Here is a 20,872-nt window from a genome sequence, read left to right on the forward strand (position 1 = left end):
GATATGAAGAAACTTCCGACATTGATATAATAAAATTAACGTGATCATCTGTATAATCAAAGTTTTCAGCATATCCGTCTCTTTCATCCTTCACAGTTCACAATAATCATATTATGAACTGTCTGTTCCTGACTTTCCCGAAATGCTGTTTTTCCTGCGTATGCCGTTTCTGCCAGGAACCTTCTGTTCCGGCATTGGCCGAAGGTACTGCTTCTCAGCTCTTTTGTTTTGGCCCGGAACTGTCCCTGTTTTGGACAGGAACTGCTTACGTTTTTGCCCAGGAACAGACTGTATTAAGGCTGTGCTACCACGCTTTTGTATTACACTTTCTTATATCATATTTTCACCCAAAAAAATAATAATAATCACAATATGCGTTATTAGTTTATTACAGAAGTTATCATAATTTGTCCTATTGTGCTTTTACGCATGCTTGTTGGACCTTTCAATAGGAGTTTCTAACAGGCCAAAATGGGCCGTTTTTTTTTCCTACCACCCTCAAAAATCAGAATTAAATGAATACCACCCGAATAATCAGATTTCAGATTCTGCCACGTTCGCACTGTGAATCTGCGGACGGATCGCCAACCCGTTCGCGAAATGGATCTGCGGACTAACCCGCTCGCGTGACCCGTTCGCACCATGGATCTGCGCACCGACCCGTGGATCTGTGCACTGACACGCTCACTTTGACCCGCTTGCATCATGACCCGCTCGAGTGACCCGTTCGTACTGTGGATCTGCGCACCGACCCGTTCGCACCGTGGATCTGCGGACGGGTCAACCCGTTCGCAGATCCACGGTGCGAACGTGGCGGAATCTGAATTTCGATTTTTCGAATGGTATTAATTTAATTCTGATTTTTGAGGGTGGTATGAAAAAAAAAACGGCAAAATGGGCCGGGGACCATCTTTCCATTACAAAAATTTGTGATGAGATGATACTATTATTCGGACTTTTGAGTGGGCCCCACATATAATTAAGAAGAACAAAGAACCCAGCCCAAGTTCTCTATATTCGTCTCTCTCCCCCAAAAACATGTCCATGTGATTTAAGTTTCAAACAAATCGCCATCTCTGCGTTCTCTTGAAGCTGTCCACTTGGACTGATCTTTCTCATTTTTCCTCTTGTGCTCTAGCTCTGGCTTAAGTACATACTATTAGGCAGGAGATCGATCGAGACCAATCATCGATCAGTGGTTCACGCTACCCTCAAATCTCTTTTTTCAAGGAAGGTAAATACAATCAGCCACAACACACACTACAAGGAAGCATCGACGTCACGCAAACGGTGAGTCTCTTCCGATCCAACGGCCTTTTGTTTTTAACTCCCAAAACGGCACCAGTCGGTTTGGAAAGCCGCCCAATAATCGGATCATTGGCTGCCCATAGATTCTCCAAACCATAGTTGCAACAATTAATGGACTATTGCTTGTTCTTGTACAAGGTTCTACTTTTAAGGTAAGGTGGGTACTAAACAAAACACAAAGAACAGATAAATAGATAGAGCCTGGGCCCCAGCTGCCCACCCCCTACTCTCCTCCGTTCCTGGGTCTTCAGATTAGTTGACTTCAAGTAATCCTGACTGTGATTGCTCAGAATAAAATATAAAAGAAAAGAAAAGAATTTGAAACCAAATTCTACCATCCTCTGATCTGATTACTGATCTTTTCTATGTGATGATAGATAGGATAGATGGGATACATCAGTCACCATGGTGTGGCAGCTCTGCACAAGCACAAGTACAGTGGTGTTGATAACTCGCTCGTGGCCAAGTATATCTTGCAACCCTTCTGGACCCGATGTGTCACCCTTTTCCCTCTTTGGATGCCGTACGACATTATTTCTCTTTTCATTTTTTATTGGGTTTATTTGAATATTTTTTACCTTATTGATAGTTTCTTCTAATTGGCCTTGTTTCCTGTAAACATCAATTTTGAAAATTGTATTCCCCAACTTGTTTGGGACTAAAGGCTTGGTTGTTGTATTCCACAAGCAGAATAAATGAACAATGACGTTCAAATTGCCATCCCAGTTTATACTGATATCACTCGATCCTATGGTGTTAAAAGTTGACTACCATAATAGGTGACACTGACATGTGCACAGTTTTCATGTTTTGAAGTTGTCTGTGGTTTCTGATACTGTAGTGTTATGCTCTTTAATAGTGTACTCCAATGGACTAATATGTATTTTCTGTATTTTTATGGTGGCATATATGTCGGAATTCTTCCAGGCCAAATGTGGTAAGAACTTGAACAGGGCACCTTGTCAATTTCATTCCTCAACTTTCTTGCATTCAGTTATAATTTTTTTTTAATGAATTCAATTCTGCATTGATTGCTACTATTTTTCCAGATTACCCTGACAGGATTCACATTTCTACTAATATCGGCACTTTTAGGTTATGTAAGTAGCTATTATTTCATTTTTACTTTCAACTTTGTAGATTTGACCTCCTTTAACTTGCAGATTTTGAAAATGCTGCAATATAGTATCTTCAGTTTTATAATAAATATAATTTAATGCTGTAGCAATAATATGCACACAGATATATTCACCACGGTTGGATACAGCACCACCAAGGTGGGTCCACCTTGCTCATGGTTTGCTTCTCTTCTTATATCAGGTTTGTTTTAAAGGTCATTCTTTCAATTGCTGTGTGAAGCTATTAATAAATGCCCATTTATTTTCCCTTTTTTCTTTTCTTTTTTCAGTTTTTTCTTCTTTATTTTTTATTTTATTTTTTTGGCTTAGTTTCAATAGCCAGAGTACTTTATATTTGTCTGTTCTTTAAGTTTAAGACCTGCAAGTAGCAATTCCTGTCAAGAGGTGTGCTGTGTACCTTCAGGTTGAAGTTAAGTACTGTTAAGAGCCTGCTAACCATTCCTTCTTTGCAATTGGACTGTTTATGTTGATTTTGTATATTTTTCCTTTTTGTAAATATAATATATGACAGACATTTGATGCTGTTGATGGTAAGCAAGCGAGGCGCACTAACTCATCTAGTCCCCTGGGAGAACTTTTCGACCATGGTACTTTTTTACCCTCCCAACCACCCCCTCATACACACACACACACACAGCTTTTTTAGCGAGCTTTTATGTAGAATATGATTGCTAACCTTCCAAACCTTCTACTCTGGCCAGGATGCGATGCCCTTGGGTGCGCTGTACGTCCTTATCCTTTCTCAATTCTTATTTTATTTTGGGGCTTAATTGTAAAGTAGTTTCCTGCCCCACCCCAAAGCAACCAAAAAGAAATGGAAAAACTACAACTTGTATTTAATTCCTTTTTGACTTTAAATAAATATAGTTTATAATTGCCGTGAAACACCATGGGTTCGTTATTTCAACTGACTATATGTTTTAGAACAGTACAATTAATTAAATTTGCACGATATAGAAAATATGGCTTGTTATACATAATATTGAATTTGAATGTCCTAAATGAAAGCTAATTGCAATGAAGTGAGGAATGATAAATTATGAATAAATTTTGCGCAAAATGAGGTTCTCCTGTCTCAAATCAATTAAGATGTGCCAGGCCACAGGAATATTTATCTTATGAGACGTGAACCTTCTACCAAAAGGGTTGTTGATTGCATTTTTTTAAAGTTCAGTGGTGGGGTGGGCTGGGGACTGGGGGAGGGGTAGTTAAGTGACTTAATTCAAGCAATTCAAAATTTGCAAGGGATTATATGCGATTAAATCTTTGGTTATTGCATTCCTGCAGTTTCTTAACCTAAACTATGAAGTTACTAATTTTAGTTTGAAGCATTGGCATTTGGGAGCACAATCATGTGTGGAAGATACACATTTATCTTATGGGTTATTTCTGCCATCCCGTTTTATTTGGCTACATGGGAATAGTAAGTGTTTCCTTTATTATTATTTACTTTTTACAACTTATTATTTTGTTTGCTCTTTGAGTTTCAACTTTCTACTAGTTATGGTACTAAAAAAAATTTCACCGATTATCTGTATCATAATAGTGTCATTCAAACTTCATAATTTCTGACTATTCATGAGTCAATCTTTCTACGTTTTTTGTACTTTTTTCTTGCTATTGACGCATGCTTTGATATTACATATATCCAGTTTCTTCGTAAACACGCTTATCCTACCAATAATCAATGGACCAACTGAAGGCCTGATGCTGATATATCTCTGCCATTTCTTTACATTTCTCACAGGTACTATAAATCAATGAGTTTCTCTTGTGCTGTTTAGTTAGGTAAAGTACCTGTCCACTACTGGTATACGCTTATTGTACCAGACAAATGATGTTCTTTTTTATCGTCTTATTTAGTTTGGGTTCCCTAAATTTGTGTGAGGTTTTTGGTCGAGTGGACATAGTAAATAGTCAATTATTAGGTTTGATTAGAACCATCAGAAGCGAGTTGATAGCACAAACAAACTTTGTGCGGTATGTTTTGTCTTTTTATTTTGCTTTGTCTGTGACATGTATGATGTTTGCTAATTTGAATTATCATCCAATACGGGTTTGATAATTACCTTGTCTTGCTTAGGTGCTGAATGGTGGGTCCAAGATTTCAGGAAATCAATACCCTTTTTAAGCTGGATACCTTTTGTACCAGGTATTCTACTAGTTACAATCATTAAATATGATAATGTGCGTGTAGTGTTTTTCTTTCAATTATTGCTAATTACACCAGTAATTTACCGCATTTGCACAAAGCACTGGATTTTCCTTGGAGCTGTAATTGGTACCCACCATTGGGGATAATATGCAAATATCACCTAATTCAGTGGTTGAAAAAGTTTGATTTATTTACCTTTTCACTACCTCATGCACCAAATAAATCATTTCAGCCAAGTTAGCTCAACTACAAAAGAAAATGCCAAATTTGGGATCAAACATACTTATTTTAGGATGGCCTTAGCCTGTTACATGGAACAGAGGACCACTTGGGTGGTCAATCTGTTGTCATAGTTACAGAGTTAAATAATACATTTTTTTTCCTAATTAAAACACTCAACTATGACGAAAACCAAATTGCATATTTTCATGGGACTAATTCTAAGCCAGGTTAATTTGATCAAAATTTTACTATATTGCGCAAGATAGTTTAATTGACGACAAACCCATGGATGATAATTTCAGCTATATTGGAAACCCAGCATCTTTTGTGCTCAAATTTAGTTTAATTAGCGCTTCAGGACAAAAATTCTAGCAAGAGTTTGAGGGATAAACTTGATTATATGAAGCATCCTAGGTCATCACACTAAGCTAGTAGAAATATTAGCGATAGGAAGTTGTTGGGTGGTAATTAGGGGAACAAGGAGTGCTTGTGAATTTGGTAAAAAATTTGGTTGCGCATGCAAAAAAAAACTGTTTCCAATTTTTATGCCTTCATCATTTATATTTTGGTTGGCAATTGGCAAAACCTTGGAAAGAAATGCAAAGAGGATAGCAAAAAGAGAACAAAAGAATGTCATCTGTAGTTGAGAAGTCTTTGATTAGGGATTGAGAATTTCAAACCGAACAAGAAAAATAAAATATTGCACCTGTTTGATATTTTATACTGTTTGGATGGTATTGAAGGGTTTCTTTAATGCAAAAATCATTCACTACTTAAATTCTTTGAAAACACCTATTTTGTTAGTTCCATCATCTATTTCTAATGTTCAAACAATATTCTAAATGTATGTGTTCTACCTCTTGGTTACCTTTTGGACAATTTCTCTTCTTATTATCATTGACTCAAAATAAGTTGGATTTTCTCTCTTCTTCTTTTGGCTGGTTGACTATGTTGGGGTTGAGAGAAATGAGGAGGAACAATGTGACAAAGAATTTAGTGGTCTGAGAAATACCCAGAATTAATTGTATCCCGGACAAAATTAAATTTGTTTTTTTAGCACCAAGGTCCAGTAAGTACTCGTGTTAGTTTTCGCCTTGTGGGTACATTTTGCTAGTATAGGACAAGAATCACTTGATAAGATCGTAGAAAACAATAATAAGTTACACGCTGTTTTTGGTGTTCACAGCCTGACATTATCAAATATTTTGTACCAGAAATCCCAGTATTTGGTGTTGTGATAATTTTGATGATCCTGTTTGCTGTAATCCCGACTATTGCATCCAAGTAAGCTTCTTTCTTGCAAGAGTAATACTCCTGCTATTTGTAGTTGTTGGGTTTTAATTCTTTACAAATACCCTTGCGATGTATGTTTTCTGATCCCAGTGTTGATGGTGTTGTAACAATTACCAGGGTTTGTGTTGTTCTTTTCTTTCATGCAGTATTGGTAATATACAAAAAGTAGTGGATGCAAAGAAAGGGACCATGCTGTCAGCATTGGCAATGGTTAGTTTGTATATGATTACTTTATTAAATTCAGTTTATATCTAAAAATAGTGTTAGACCCAAGATTCGGCCTTCTATTATACCATTGGCCGAAACTTTACAAAAAATATAATTTCACTTGTTTGATAATCTAATTCTTTTTTCCCTTTAACAGCTCCTTCCTTTTAATGCACTTTTGGCTGGAGTTGGTATCTGGTTTGTGGCTTATATCACATGACTATATTTCACTTCCATTTGTATAGTTGAACTTATTGGTGCATCTGTTTATTTTATTGCTGAAAAAAAATATAATTGTTAATGGGCAGGGCATATTTGTCCCCTTCTGACATAACGAAGAACTATCCTCATCTCCTAGTTGTTGGAACTGGTTTTGCTTTTGGATTTCTAGTAGTGAGATACCTTACCTTTTATTATCGCTTTCATTTTTTATAAGATTGACTTTAGTAATTTCTAGTGGTTTTTTTTAACAATTAAAGCTGTATTTAGAATACCTAGTTTCTAGCTGACATCTTAGTGGCCCTTAGAATCAATGAGCTGATTTGCAAATGCATAATACCATATTTGTGACATTAAATTCAAGTTGTACAGACACAGTTATACCGTAATTATTATTATAAGCATGACGATTGTTCTTAATTTTTGACAGGGGAGAATGATACTAGCTCACCTATGTGATGAGCACAAAGGTTTAAAAACTGGAATGTGCATGGTAGTCTCTCTCTTCTAAACTCTTATTGTGCAATTTTCTTATTTGTGCTTGATTTGCAATACGTGTAACTAAATCTATATCTTTTATCAGTCTCTTGTGTTCCTCCCCTTTGCTATTGCCAATGCACTCACTGCAAAACTGAATGAGGGGTATGGTCTTTTTTCATGTCCTTTTACTGTGCGGCAGTTATTTCCTCTTACTGTAAAGCTCACAGTTTCTTTCGTGCTTCTTTTGTATGCAGTGTGCCTCTAGTAGACGAACCTCTTGTTCTTCTTTTATTTTGTGCTTACACAGGTAAAGCTGCCACCTTAGCACTACCAGGAAAAAAAATATATCATTTTAATGCATATGCCTAATCATGTATCAATGGCTTGCTTTAATAACACTTTTACTTGATTTAAGTTCAGAAATATATGATTGTGTTATTCTTTGAATACAGTTGGTCTGTACCTATATTTTGCAACATCAGTTATCCACGAAATTAAAAATGCTCTTGGAATCTACTGCTTCAGGTTACCAATATTTCTTTTGTTTAGTGATTCAGACTATTTACTTGAAGAATAGTATTCCTTTAATTTGATTTTCGTTTTCTGTATATAACAGGATAACCAGGAAGGAGGCATAATTTGGCTGATTGGTTATTTCTCTAGCAGAAATAATTGGTTGGGCAAGGTTACAGTAGAAAGTTATCACATATTTTTGGGCCATTGGTTGTTGCACTTTCTTTGCAACCGCAGCCAGTGAAAATATGTCTTTTTGCATTATTTCCTTTATGCTTTGAGGTCAGGGGAACCAACAGATATTGTACCGCTCCTGATTCTGGTCGGAACGGCATTTAGTATCAAATAAAATGTTTTCGAGATATTTGAACAGTGAGTACCCTATGATCGATTTAAGCATTTACATTTGCACTAAAATCATTTTCCTATTTAGAATTGATATGAAAGTTGTTTTCGTTTGCGGTTCTAATAATTTTTTTTTTTTTTAGGTTTAGTGGGAAGTCCCACTAAAAGATATATTAATAGGAAAAATATCTGCAGAGCTGTTCTAATAATTGATTTGATGAATTTGTACTAGGAAGGTAAAAGGCCTTGTGAATTTGTATACGACCCAATTTCGCTCTACTTTATTTGGGCGTACAGTATTGTACTGGTATAAGAAAGTGTTAGGTTAAAATGCACTTTTGTGCTCCAATAATGCTTTACATATTTAACTCCGTTTTCAGAGTCGGAACTGTTAAATCAAATTGCTCAACATGATTTTCGTATTAAAATGTACTTCGAAATCAAAATATATATTTTTTTGAAAACTTCTAATATTTTTTAAATAGGTACAAAATAATTGTTTTCGGAAGATTCTAGACCATCTGAAACATTGATTTTGTATTTATGTAAAAAATAGTAAAAAAAAAATTAATGTTGATTAGTTCGGATTTAATGTTCAAACTTTCAAGATAAAGACAAAAATATAGAAATATGACTATACATTATACATGCATTATTTTCCCCTGCAAATGCCTACGGTCTGCACAGTTCAACTACGTTGGTTATACATTCCCCCTCTTCTCGCAAATGTAGGTATCAGTTCTTTTTGTTTGATTTTCTCACACTTAGCTGATCACCTATGGACTATGGAACATGTTCCTCCAATATATATACAGAGAGATTAGTGAAACAAACACTTCAGTTTTACAATTTTAAATTTTAAATAATCAATTAAAATCATTCAATATTCAATCTATATTAAAATGTACTTGGAGACAATTTTATATATTTTTTGAATTTTTTTACTATTTATTGAGATAGTTTTAAAAATCGCAATCATTGAAAAATTTCTTTGTTTATTAAATTCAACAATTCTAAAACTGACTTAATAGTAAAAAATTTCAAAAAAATATAAAATTTGGTCAAAAAATATATTTTAATATAGATATCACATTTAACGGTTTGGATCAACTATTTGGACTTTAAAAAATGAAAAACCAATTTGTTGCACTATGGCTCTGGAACAAATGGTTTGATATTAACCAATCTCTCCCTCTCTCTTTATATATATAGAGAACATATTGAGTACATTTTAATATGAAGAATACGTTGAGTATTTCAATCGACTATTTGTACTTTAAAATATAAGTTTTGGTCATCCTGATCCACTGTGAACTTAGCCAATTTTCATATAAAATCCGACATAAATATGTTAATTTTCTGGATCCAATTCATACAAGAAATAAACGGCTATCAAAAGGTTAATTAAAGAAAAAAATATTTAATGATGCACTCATTTATTCGTAAGAGTGAGACGCGAATTTCTAGCGAAAATATTTTGAACCGACATACACATCAATAGATATATACGTATGAGATACTAATTAAGCGAACTGTTAATTAATTTTTTAAAAAAATCAGAGGCAGCAAAACTAAAACGGAAACATTGCTGAAACCGTCCGCTAATACTAGGATTAGTATAGTAGCTAATTACTAATTAACTATCTGCACCTTGCATTTCTTCCTGGCCCGCCATAGTAAAAGTAGTTTCCCCATTCACGGTTGCAGCCACCTCTAATGTCGTAACAATTCGGATGATCAGCCACGAGTCTTGGAGCGGACAGCGGGATCAGATTGTTGTCCCAGTCAACGACCTGGAGGTTGCGGAAATAGGCAGCCCTGTTTGGACCTTCGCCTGGGAAGCGGCCGCTGCCCATCTGGGTCCACGAGTGGCCCCCATTCGGTCGCGTGTTGACGACTTCGCCTCCAAATTGCACCATGGTAGCAGGAGCTGCCAAGTGGGTGAAAAGAACAGAGGGCCAGTACCCAACTAAGACCCCTGATCCGAGCTCGAGCCACCAGTGGCCGTGCTTTGGATCCTTCCAGATGAGGATGGTTATATCATACTGTTTGCCGTTGTAGACGGAAGTCGGATCAATGGCAGCGCCGATGACAATCTTGTTGTTGGTCTGAACGAATCCAGCACAGTAGAGATTGTAGCAACCCGTTGACTGGTACGCATCATTCTACGTACATGCATGGATGCACAAATTAAATATGATCAGTACGTAAATGCTCGATCGCGTATATATGAATGGAGTCAGTCAGTGTAACAATTAAAAGAAGTAGAGAGAGAGTGAGGGGCATATATATATATATATATATATAATATGGTCATACGTACAGTCCAGTATGTGAAGAATCTTGGTCGGTCATCCCCAAACAGCTGCGGGCTTACCTATTTATTATATGCAGTATCAACCAAAAATATATTAATTCATGTCAAAATAACCAATCAATCAGCAATATTGTTATCCATCAAATATATATTCACATATTTACAAATTACAACGTAAACTTAATTTGTATCTCCTCTTGCACAATATGTCGCCTATATATAGGACTATAGACGTATTGGACGTATCAAGATTATTTTGACAATCTTAATAATATATATAATTAATCGGAAAAAAGAGAGAGTTAATTTATAGGTATTTTGTTGGGCATATAAATAAGGTAACAATCAAATTTTATATAACTGAAGTATAGTTTAATGATGCATCAAGGATCATTAAATTATACAATCGAAAATCCATATTACTTGATGTACGGTGAAATATGTGGATAATATATATGATTCCTATAATGTTGAATTTAAATTTAAGTATTATTTCTGTAAGATTTTTAAAATAAATAATTGTCTAGTGATTTTATCTAAATAGTTTGAAAAGTGAACTGGAAGAATTACAGATGGTAGCTATAGTAGTATGGTGGAAGACATATTACTAAATGGAAGAGGGATAATTGAAAAAGCGATGAAACATTTATAAAATAAAGAGAGTAAGAGACCACACCTTATTTTTATGTTTTTGATAAGTTCTGGATAAAAGAACTAAAAAATGGCAACATATTATATGTTGTGCATCTGAGAATATATAAAAGAGGTGGAGTGACTAGAGAATACATTGAGCAAAGAAAAGGACAGACATAATTAAGACGGTCTTCACAAAAACAACAAAATTAATGTCAAACAAGGGAAATAGAAGAGAGATGACAAATGAATGGGTTTTGAATGTAAGGTGAAATGAATGAACGCTGAAAGGATATTTTATAAAAAGAGAAAATATATATATGTCAGAAAGCAAAGCAAGGCTGCATCGCAGCAGCATGCATATGTTTCAGTCTGAGGGGACCGGACCAAGCTGTCGCATATATAATTGACTTCAGAATTGAGATCAGTAAATTAAATTTGTTCATTTTCATTCTCAAACCTCTTAACTATGTATAACTGAAAATATCAAAATAAAATGAATAAATGTATATATATACCTGCCAGCCGGCCTCGATGGTGTTGAGATCGTTGCCGGAGGCGAAGGAACCGGAGAGGAGCCACATCTGTGACAAGCTGAACTCTGCTGACGTGGCCACCTCTGGGGCCCACACGCTCAAACTTCCCTTCGCCCCGTAGTACTTGTGGGGCCCCGTCGCATACCCCACTGCATGCTGTACATAGTAATTAACGAGCACTGTAATATTAGTTACGAGTTGTAGATAGGGTGTAAACGGTCCGATACAGATCGGATAGTGGTCAAACTGTATTCTTATCCGTTATAATTTTTGTTATAATTTTTCATATACAGAAATGAATATGAATAGTCTCGGATACAGATACGGATACAAATACGGATATAGTATACTTTGGATAATTAAAAATAAATTACTAATGTACATTATAGTATATCTAAATATACTTTTTTTATTCATAAATTAGATTTAGTATTTTTCATAATAAGTTTGTTGGTTACAAAATATATAACATATTATCAAAACATTAGTCACTAATCATGTTATAGTGTTATATTGTTCATCATAATATATATGTATATACATTTTAATAAATCATTGGTATGTATATGCAATTTAATAAATCAATTTAAGAAAATAGGTGGTGTTTGGTTGTGGACTAAAGTTAAGAAGGTCTAAATTAATTTTTTCAACTTAGGTCGGTTTAAATTATACATGTTTGGTTGAGATCTAAAGTTAGATCATGGCATAAAGTATTCCTTATTTGGTTAGAATTGATGAAGAACTAAACTTTTGAAAACCAAGTTGGTTAGAGTTAGTGGAGGACTAATATATTAATAATAACTATAATATATTATAATAATTATTAAAAAAATACTAATTACATAATATTATTTTAGTAATTATTTAATATATTAACAATATAAGATATTAATCATATAATTATATACTAATAATAATTATTAATAATAATATACCAATTATATACTAATAATATATTATTATAATAATTTGAGTTAGGCCGGCCTAAAGATCGACTTATGCCATATTAGTCTGGCTCAATAATTATTAATGCTCGTTTGGTGAAATAACGAGAACTAAACCCCTTATTTCACCCTTTACGCCACAACCAAATATGGGGATAGAGTATATTTGTTGTGGTTAGGGTTGTATAGTGTCATATAAGCATAGTTAAAATTCTTACCGTATCCTCATCTGTTATAGTTTTCGGATACAAATACGGATACAAATAGATACAAATACAGATCGAACAATTTAAGTAATTTTCTGGAAACAGATCCGGACAAAATCGAATAATATCCGATCCATTTCTGTGTAATATCATTAATTCAGTTTATTTATCTATTATTTTCCTTCCAATATAATGAATCTAAGTATATCTATCTAATCTGTCATCGTTAATTAATTCATTACTTTCATTAATTTGGTAGATATTAATTTAGCCAGCTAACAACCTCAACCTCTACTTGTCTGTCGGTCTGCATGTAGACTGAGTCTGACTCTTGTTTATTATTATTGTATTATATATATGTAGTAAGCTGGCTGAGTCTGGGAAAAATTGTACCCGGCAGATCGTCTCGTTACTTTTGAAAAGGTGTCCTCCTGCTGCTGCTGCTGCTGCTCTATTATTTAATATTACTTTTAAAATGAAACCTTGCCTTGATTTCTGTGTCTTTTACCTGCTACGTGTTAAGATACCACCAAGGATTGCTTTGCATCGCCCATTTTCTTGCCTCATATTTTCGCCTTCCTATTGCTATATACGTGTTTTTTTTGACAAGTAGGTATTTGCCCGCGATTTCACTAGAAACTATAATGTCTTATGTCTTTTTCTCCAAACCACGTACTGGAGAAAGGAGCAATTACAAAAATACTGGTATAAACCAGCAATGAACCAAGCCAGTATTACACAAAAACCACAAATTTTTTTTTTTTTTAACGAAGCAAAACGTCTGTAATTTGATATTCATATTCATTTAGCTGTTCCAACTAAATGCGTGCGTGATTATGAGGTTGGCTATGCTCATAGTGATATGACTACGATTTTAGTACTGCTAATTTGTCTTTGTATTCATTTTTGCAATTTCAAAGTTTAAATAATTGATCTGAAGTGTTTAATACGTTGTCTATATTAAAATGTACTTGAATATCAAACTTTATATATACATTTTTTAAATTTACTAAACTTTGAAAGTCATTGTTTTAATAATAATTAAAATTATAAAATAAAATAAAAATTATGAAAATAGTGATTTTCAAAATTTTACAAAAAAAAAGTAAAAATTTCACCGAAAAAAATATATAAAATTTTATCTCCAAGCGACCTTTTCAATTTTGAACTTGTTAAGATAACTTTTTCAATTTTGAAATCATCAAAACGAACTGGTAGACTAGTAGTATATCAAAATCTTAGTTAGACCACTATGAACTTAGCCAACCTCGATGACTATATAATATGTATTTTTGATAAGTACAAAAAAAATAGTATATCTCAATAGATGCATTTAATTACAATATTTTACAATATTTTATCAGGCATTCATAGTTCATTTTAAATCTGGGACGGAATTAGATTTTCAATCATGTAAAAGTTTCATACGAAATATGAAGATTAATTTTACAGTATCATAATATTATTATTTCTTATTATATAAAAAATAATGTATAAATACGATAATTTTGAAAATTAATAGAGGTAAATTTATCTTATTGGATACATGTGAATCAGTCCCTGTCCTAAATACATGCGTATAATAATAAGATATATATGCATTTTAAAAAGTAATGAACACTAAATGTAATATTGACTATTGTAAATCTACTTTATTATTTGTCATATTAAATATTTAAGTTTTATACATATGAAAACTGAAATACTATTACGACGAAAATATTGTAACAAAATTATAGAAAAAAGCACTATATAAATACTCCATTAATTGCAGTCTAGATCTTGGTCCTTGCCTCCTTGGCTCCTTGCAACGAGGCTTACTGAATTCGGTGGTTTTATCTTATTTATTTATGTTATCATTAAACAACTTGCTTTGGAAAACGATTCATCGAGAAGATCAAGTTAAATATAACTGTATGGTAATATGGTATGGTATTGCTTTTGTCTCTTCACGCATAGATTCCTACGTAAACTAGTATACTTGCAAGCAGCCAAAATTCCGAAACTTCTTGCATTTTGTTTTTTTTCTTGCACCATGCCAACAATCTATTTCTTTTCTTTTCTTTTTTGTGGATACAAACAATCTAACCGACTGACTAATCCTAATATACCGGAAGTAATTTTTTTTTAAAAGGAAGGGACAAAAAAGGGAAAAATTAAAAAATAAACTAATAAGGTTCCATTGGATATTAATAATTAATTACATTATTGCTAAAAATACAAAGATGAAGTCAACATACATATGTATAATGAATGGGCCTACTTGTAAAAGATGCTTCAACAGACTAATTAATTATTCTGGTTTATTAAGGACTAAACAACAAAAATATTTATTGTTAATTGTCTGAAAATAAAAAATAAAAAAAGCATGTAAGTTTATTCATCTTAGATGAAAATGCATCTAAATTAGTTGAATATGCAGAAGAATAAATTACTATGTACCTCATGACCAGTGGTTGTAGAGGCACGGCGGACGACGGGTTTCCTACCAAACCTGGCGATGGAATCGGCTCTGATGACATCCTCTTTGCGGGTTCTTCGGATCGGGATGGTCCCTTGCGGGCACTCCTCACCGGATTTCCTCCACTCTTGGAACATATAATTGTACCAAATCTCACTCTCTCTACTTGTGTTGTGTCCTTTCGGTCTCTCCGGCTCCTCCTTTCATTTGCAAAATTTTGACAACAATATAATATTATAAAAATCAATAATGTCCAAGCCTAGTATTAGTAAGAAAGAAATTAAAATTAAAAAATGGGCGTACGCACCAAGGGTTTTTGACCCTTCAACATGGGGTGATCAAACGCTGGTTGTAGATGAGAAGGTACACAGTCTATGGTGTCACCATCAGGACTCTGTGCAATTAGTTCATAATAATGCATGTCGATATCAATATTCAATAATGTAAATATAAAAGGGGGGAATGCGAAAGGAGAAACCAAATTTAAAAAAAAATGCATTAGTTTATGTAAAATATATATAAATGCCTTGATGGTCTTCAAGTAAGGCTTGTTGAGCCTCCTCAGGTGAAACCTGATCCTCTTAAATTCACTGGTAGCATTAGCAGTAGAGGTGGTAATGTTAGGTGTGGAGGCATTGACAGCATCAAGCTGATGGAATAAAAAGAGGGAAAAAACAAGAGAGGAATAGAAAGTAATGATTGGGTGTAGATGCAAATGGAAATGGAAATGTGAAGGTGGCAATGGTAATGGTTTGGGGAAGCAGTGGCAGCTAGAAGCCATAAGAGATAGAATTAATTAATATAGGAAGGATCGAGTATTTTGATTTGATTTAGTTTTGTTTTGTATGAAAGAAAGAGAAAGAGAAAGAGAGAGAGAGAGAGAAAAAGAAAAAGAGGAAGAGGTGTGTGACTGAGTGTCGTCTCGTCTGTATCTGCTCTGGGCACATTAATTTGGTTATATTTGGCCTCTTCCTGCCTGGTTGGCTGGTTCCTGTCTCTCTCTCTTCCCAAAGTTCCCTTCCCTTTCATAGAATCATAGTTAGTTCCATCTCCTTTGTTTATTTTGAAGAGGCAAATATAAAGTAGATGTAATTTTAATTTTATTTAATAAAAGTTATACTTGACAGCCGCCGTTAAGATTTTCAAAAAAAATAGAAGAGGCAAATATAAAGTGAATGTTTTGTATTATTTTGCAATTTGCAAAGAGAAATATAAATTAAAAATAAGGCTGATATTATTTTGCAATTTAGCAAGTGGGTGGAAGGCTGGAAGCTCTGCGGATGGATGCCTCCCTGATTGTTTGTGCAATTGTGGTGTGGGGACGGGATAGGATAGGAGCAAGTTAAGTGCTGCCAGCCAATCTGCCATGTACTGCTCTTTGGCCTTTGCTCTTTGCTCGCTAGAAAAGTAGAAAGAGAAAAAAAGTAAAATAAAATAGGAATATGTCACCAAGATGAAACTTAAAAAAAGTACTAATCACTGTTGTTTTTGTACCTTGCTCTTATGTCAAACCACGTGCTATGTCGTACCTCCTTTAATTATTTTTAATCTTCCTTCACTAATCCTATTCCTTCCCAACGGGCCTAGCCCTTTTTGTCGAAATTTTTTTTAGTCAGCATCCTCGTAATTTGAAATTAAACAGCCATCACTCAAAACTCTATATTTTATTTTTGAGAAATTTGAATATATACCCATCACAACTTCTTTAATTAGATATTTACTCATTCAAAATTAAAAATTAGATATTTTCTCATTTAAACATAACATATTTAATTATTTATTAATATACTTATTTTCAATTTTTCTCACTAAAAAATATTAATTAAATATTTCAATGACAATACTATCCTTCATAGTCCTTTTCTAAAACCTTCCCGCACAGCAGACCTTTCTTCTTTCCCAATCCCGCCCTTTCTCTCCAGGAACGATAATTTCTTCTCTCCCAACCCGCCCTCCCTCTCCCCCAGCGCACCCTTCATCTCCTCTAACCCTCGCTTCCTCTTTTTCCGCCCTCCCTCTCCTCTAGCCTGCCCTTCCTCTCCTCCCACCCTACTTCCTCTCTTCCCGCCCTCCCTCTCCCTCCACTCGCCCTTTCTTCTTCCTTCCACAAAATCTGTTTATCATGGAGGAAGATTCGAACAATATTGATCCATTTTCTTCAATGATTAAAAGTTCTAATAATAATTCTAATACTAATCGGGACGACAATGTTTTGAGCAACAAAGACGTAACGACCCGTAAGAAGATGAAGTCGGTGAAAAAGGGTAGGATGGGGAGAGAAGAAATGATCATTCATTTATAAATTCAATTTAGATGCTTCATAGTTCTTTTTGTAACCGGAGTCAGTGGAGGAGAGGGAAGACAAGGGGAGAAGAAGGGTGGGATGGGGAGAGAACTGCGAAGGATAGTATTGTCATTGAAATATTTAATTAATATTAATTAATATTTTTTAGTGAGAAAATTGAAAATGGGTATATTAATAAATATGTTATGTTTAGATGGAAAAATATCTAATTTTCAATTTTGGATGGATAAATATCTAATTAAAGAAGTTTTGATGGGTATATATCCAAATTTCTCTTTATTTTTTATCACTCCCGTACTCTCAAAATGAGTACTAAATTTTTTAGTGCACCAGCTCGAAAGAATTTTTTTTATAAACTATAATTAGAAAAAAAAATTATGAAACCAACATAATTAACTTTTTTTAACAAAATTCATAAGAACCAAAATGTCATTTCGGTCATATTTTTTCAAATTTGATGCGTGTTCCCGGAGTACATGGGTGGTAAGATTTGAAATATGAGATTTTGAGTAATAATTGTTTAATTTCAAATTATTAGAGTGCTCACTAAAATAATTTCGGCATTTCTTGTTCATGCAATCTCATTTCTTTTTATAAATTTTAAATAGCCTTTGGATTTGGAAGCTTTAGGTTTGATAGTTTTTATAGTATCGCTAGTTATGAACTAAAAGACATTTATATTGCACCATCAAATATGTATTTAAACTAGTTTATTAGTTGACTCAAATCTAATTTAATCTTTCAATACTACATAATTTTTATTCACTTCTAGTCTACCTGCAATTATTCTAAGTCTTATTATCTTACCGAATACAAGTTTCTTAGCAAAAATTTAGGTTTTAATCCACACCTCAATTTGGATTATTTTAATTTGCTTCTATTATTTGTTTTTATAATTTTTACTTTTACTTTTGTTTCAAGCAGTGTTCTAAATAGTAGCGTCGCTATAGCGCTTTCGGACCGTGAACGCTACGCTATGAAATAAAAGTGCATTATTTCAGCTATAACTGCTATAACGATAATAACGGTTCGCTATCTGCGTTACACGCTATGCGCTATAGCACATGCTATATTACATAGGTTTTTATATAAATGCCAAAACTTAAAATTAATTTTATAGATAAATTTTTTCAAAGTCTAGATTGATTTTGTTTTTAAATAGAAAAGGATGATAGTTCATTCAATGATGCCTATATTTTTTTAATAAAAAAAATATATAGTTTGTGCCATGATGCTTAAGTTACTTTGAATGAAAAATAATAGATAGTTTATAATGTTGTTAGAGATATATTGACTAACAATTTAGACTTTGTACTGGTTTAATGTAAATATTATAATTTCTTAATCAATTTTGTGTTACTTATTGCTCTATGAGACTTTAGATAATATTGACAAGTAGTAGAAATATAAAATATAATTTTTTAAACAAAAAAACTATTACAGAATAGCTTTCGTTATAGCTCCGCTATATGCAGTAGGCTTTTTTTTAGCTTTTCCGCTATGACGCAATAATCGCTATTTGAAAACCTTAGTTTTAAGCAAAACAAACTGATCAGGCTCAATCAAATTGTGTCTTATTTAAAAAAATATATATATATAAAATAGGATTTAGTTCAAAACCTCAACTCTGGTTACGACAATCAACAAACAAAAGAGAACTAGATTCTTTTTGTTTTAAAAAAAAAGTCACAACTCCTCAATCCATGTTGTCCGACGAATCCGTCTTGATTAAACATATATTACCTCTACCATCTCAATATATATGAAGAGGATGTAGCTTTCTTGGATTAAACATTGCATATATTTCTCTCACAAAAAAAAAAAAAAAAAAAAAAAAACATTGCAATATATGTTGTAACCTCCTGATGTTTGATTGACTATCGGATGATCTTTGGGCTAAGAACACTAAATTCAATTTTTTTTAAAATATCCTTCGCAGCTAAAGAAATTTATTTTCTTGCTAAATTAATATAGATTCACTGGATACTTTTTCACTGCTCAGAAAAACAAAATAATTCATCCGTCTGATCCAACTGACTGAAATAATTCAATGTGTATAGCTCTTATGGAACCCAAGACTCAAAGGGAGTTCAGATCCAGTGAAGTAACTCAATCTTTGAGTTTTAAATGGAGACCGTTCGATTTGAATCGGTAATAATCTATCCTAAGTGGAGTACACATATCCCGAGAGATGAATTCAAATCATAAAGCAATCTCGAGCGACGAATTCGAATCGAACTAGGGCTGGGCAAAAAAGCTCGAACTCGTAACTCGCTCATTTACAGCTCGTTTAACTCGGCTCATTTACAGCTCAGCTCATTTACAACTCGAGTTGGCCAACTCGTTTAATAAATGAGCCGAGTTCGAGTTGGCCCCAACTCGCTCATTTATAACTCGAGTTGCAAATTATTGGTCACAATAAATTCCAAAATAATCAAACCCGAATCTCTAGACTGTTATTTGTGCTTTGAGATTCGTGCAAAATATGTTTGAACTTGTGTTGTAATACTATCACTGATTAAACGAGTTATAAATGAGTTGTGAGCCAACTCGAGTTGATAACGAGCCGAGTTCGAGTTGGCTCTACAACTCGTTATTACCATCTCAACTCGAGTTGGCTCACTCATTTATTAAACGAGCCGAGTTCGAGTTGGAGGTAACTCGCTCAAACTCGACTCATTTACAGCCCTAAATCGGACGGTCTCGATCCAAAACTCAAAGATTGAATTACTTTAGAGGATCCGGACTTGACTCAGAGGTAGAGTGCAAACAGATCATATACATATATTGATCGAATGATGATAAATTATATCTGGATCTATTTTTATTTTTTAGACACAGATACGGCATATATTAAATAAATATAGATACAAATCAGATATAAATATTGATCGAATATATTAACGGATACAAATATAATTTAAATAATAATGTCCTAATTTACATACTGTGACAAATTAACATATTATTCAATAAATTAGAAAAATATACAATCATATATAATTCGGACATTAAATCACTAAGATAAACAAACTAATATTTTTTTTCTCAAGTTAAACATGTTATGTCATTACAAAATATATACACTGTTAACAAAACTTTCACCAACATAATCATATTTTTAATTAATACATACCAACAAAAAAATATATTGATTCTAAAATAAGCAAACCAAAAATGCAGATACGAATAACTATTTGTATCCGCATCCATATCCAAAATCACAAAAACAAATATCCGAAAAATTAAATAAATATAAATACAGATAATTATTCGGATACTGATCCATATCCACTTCGGAAATCAAATCCGTATTTAAATATCTGAGTCCAAAGTTCTAATTCGGATCCGGATATAGACGAGTAATATCCAATTAATCCGTTTGCACCCCTAGATTGAGTCAGGGCACCGTCTACTCAGACTTGGAATATCAAGTTGAATAACACGAAGCAACTAATAACTCACTTAATTATCTAATCTCGATCAGATGCCCAACTAATATTCGGACAGACCCAATTAAATAAATAAGACACTTGATTGGGAGACATATCCGAACTCAAAACTTGGAACGACTCGGCCCTCAAAATAA

The 20,872-nt window shown here is 33.5% G+C and overlaps 2 protein-coding genes across 8 annotated transcripts; one reads left to right on the forward strand and one right to left on the reverse strand.

The window, feature by feature from the left end:
- The first annotated feature begins 1,102 nt into the window (after positions 1-1,102).
- On the forward strand, positions 1,103-7,920 carry LOC144568365 (choline/ethanolaminephosphotransferase 1-like). 6 transcript variants are annotated; one of them, XM_078318689.1, is made up of 19 exons: positions 1,149-1,290; positions 1,686-1,831; positions 2,236-2,245; positions 2,358-2,408; positions 2,551-2,628; positions 2,959-3,034; positions 3,149-3,171; positions 3,770-3,870; positions 4,100-4,194; positions 4,531-4,599; positions 6,039-6,108; positions 6,264-6,327; positions 6,482-6,522; positions 6,633-6,717; positions 6,974-7,036; positions 7,127-7,185; positions 7,278-7,330; positions 7,476-7,548; positions 7,640-7,920. In XM_078318689.1, the coding sequence occupies exons 2-19, from the start codon at positions 1,695-1,697 to the stop codon at positions 7,659-7,661; spliced, it is 1,170 nt and encodes a 389-aa protein (XP_078174815.1). In that variant the 5' UTR covers positions 1,149-1,290; positions 1,686-1,694; the 3' UTR covers positions 7,662-7,920. The 6 variants fall into 6 exon arrangements, with proteins under 6 accessions (XP_078174820.1, XP_078174817.1, XP_078174815.1 ...); XM_078318688.1 differs by having other exon boundaries at positions 1,150-1,290; positions 1,690-1,831; XM_078318690.1 differs by having other exon boundaries at positions 1,156-1,290; positions 1,695-1,831.
- A 1,465-nt stretch (positions 7,921-9,385) lies between these two features.
- On the reverse strand, positions 9,386-15,819 carry LOC144568364 (protein neprosin-like). 2 transcript variants are annotated; one of them, XM_078318686.1, is made up of 5 exons: positions 15,286-15,819; positions 14,960-15,178; positions 11,350-11,523; positions 10,205-10,258; positions 9,386-10,046 (listed from the first exon to the last, which is right to left on the reverse strand). In XM_078318686.1, exons 1-5 carry the CDS (start codon positions 15,757-15,759, stop codon positions 9,522-9,524), a joined length of 1,446 nt encoding a protein of 481 aa, XP_078174812.1. In that variant the 5' UTR covers positions 15,760-15,819; the 3' UTR covers positions 9,386-9,521. The 2 variants fall into 2 exon arrangements, with proteins under 2 accessions (XP_078174812.1, XP_078174813.1); XM_078318687.1 differs by lacking the exon at positions 11,350-11,523.
- Between the last annotated feature and the right edge of the window lie 5,053 nt (positions 15,820-20,872).

Source organism: Carex rostrata, chromosome 17, assembly GCF_964058835.1.
Source record: "Carex rostrata chromosome 17, lpCarRost1.2, whole genome shotgun sequence".
In the NCBI taxonomy this organism is placed as follows: Eukaryota; Viridiplantae; Streptophyta; class Magnoliopsida; order Poales; family Cyperaceae; genus Carex; species Carex rostrata.

Excerpts from the sequence above, each read along its gene's own strand:
- LOC144568365 (XM_078318689.1), top strand. The coding sequence starts at position 1,695 with ATGGGATACATCAGTCACCATGGTGTGGCAGCTCTGCACAAGCACAAG. Across the intron at positions 4,600-6,038 it reads CTGGATACCTTTTGTACCAG|AAATCCCAGTATTTGGTGTT; the intron begins GTATTCTACTAG and ends ATTTTGTACCAG. Across the intron at positions 6,328-6,481 it reads TGCTGTCAGCATTGGCAATG|CTCCTTCCTTTTAATGCACT; the intron begins GTTAGTTTGTAT and ends TCCCTTTAACAG.
- LOC144568364 (XM_078318686.1), bottom strand. The coding sequence starts at position 15,759 with ATGGCTTCTAGCTGCCACTGCTTCCCCAAACCATTACCATTGCCACCT. Across the intron at positions 11,524-14,959 it reads CTACAACCACTGGTCATGAG|CATGCAGTGGGGTATGCGAC; the intron begins GTACATAGTAAT and ends TACTATGTACAG. Across the intron at positions 10,047-10,204 it reads GATTCTTCACATACTGGACT|AATGATGCGTACCAGTCAAC; the intron begins GTACGTATGACC and ends GCATGTACGTAG.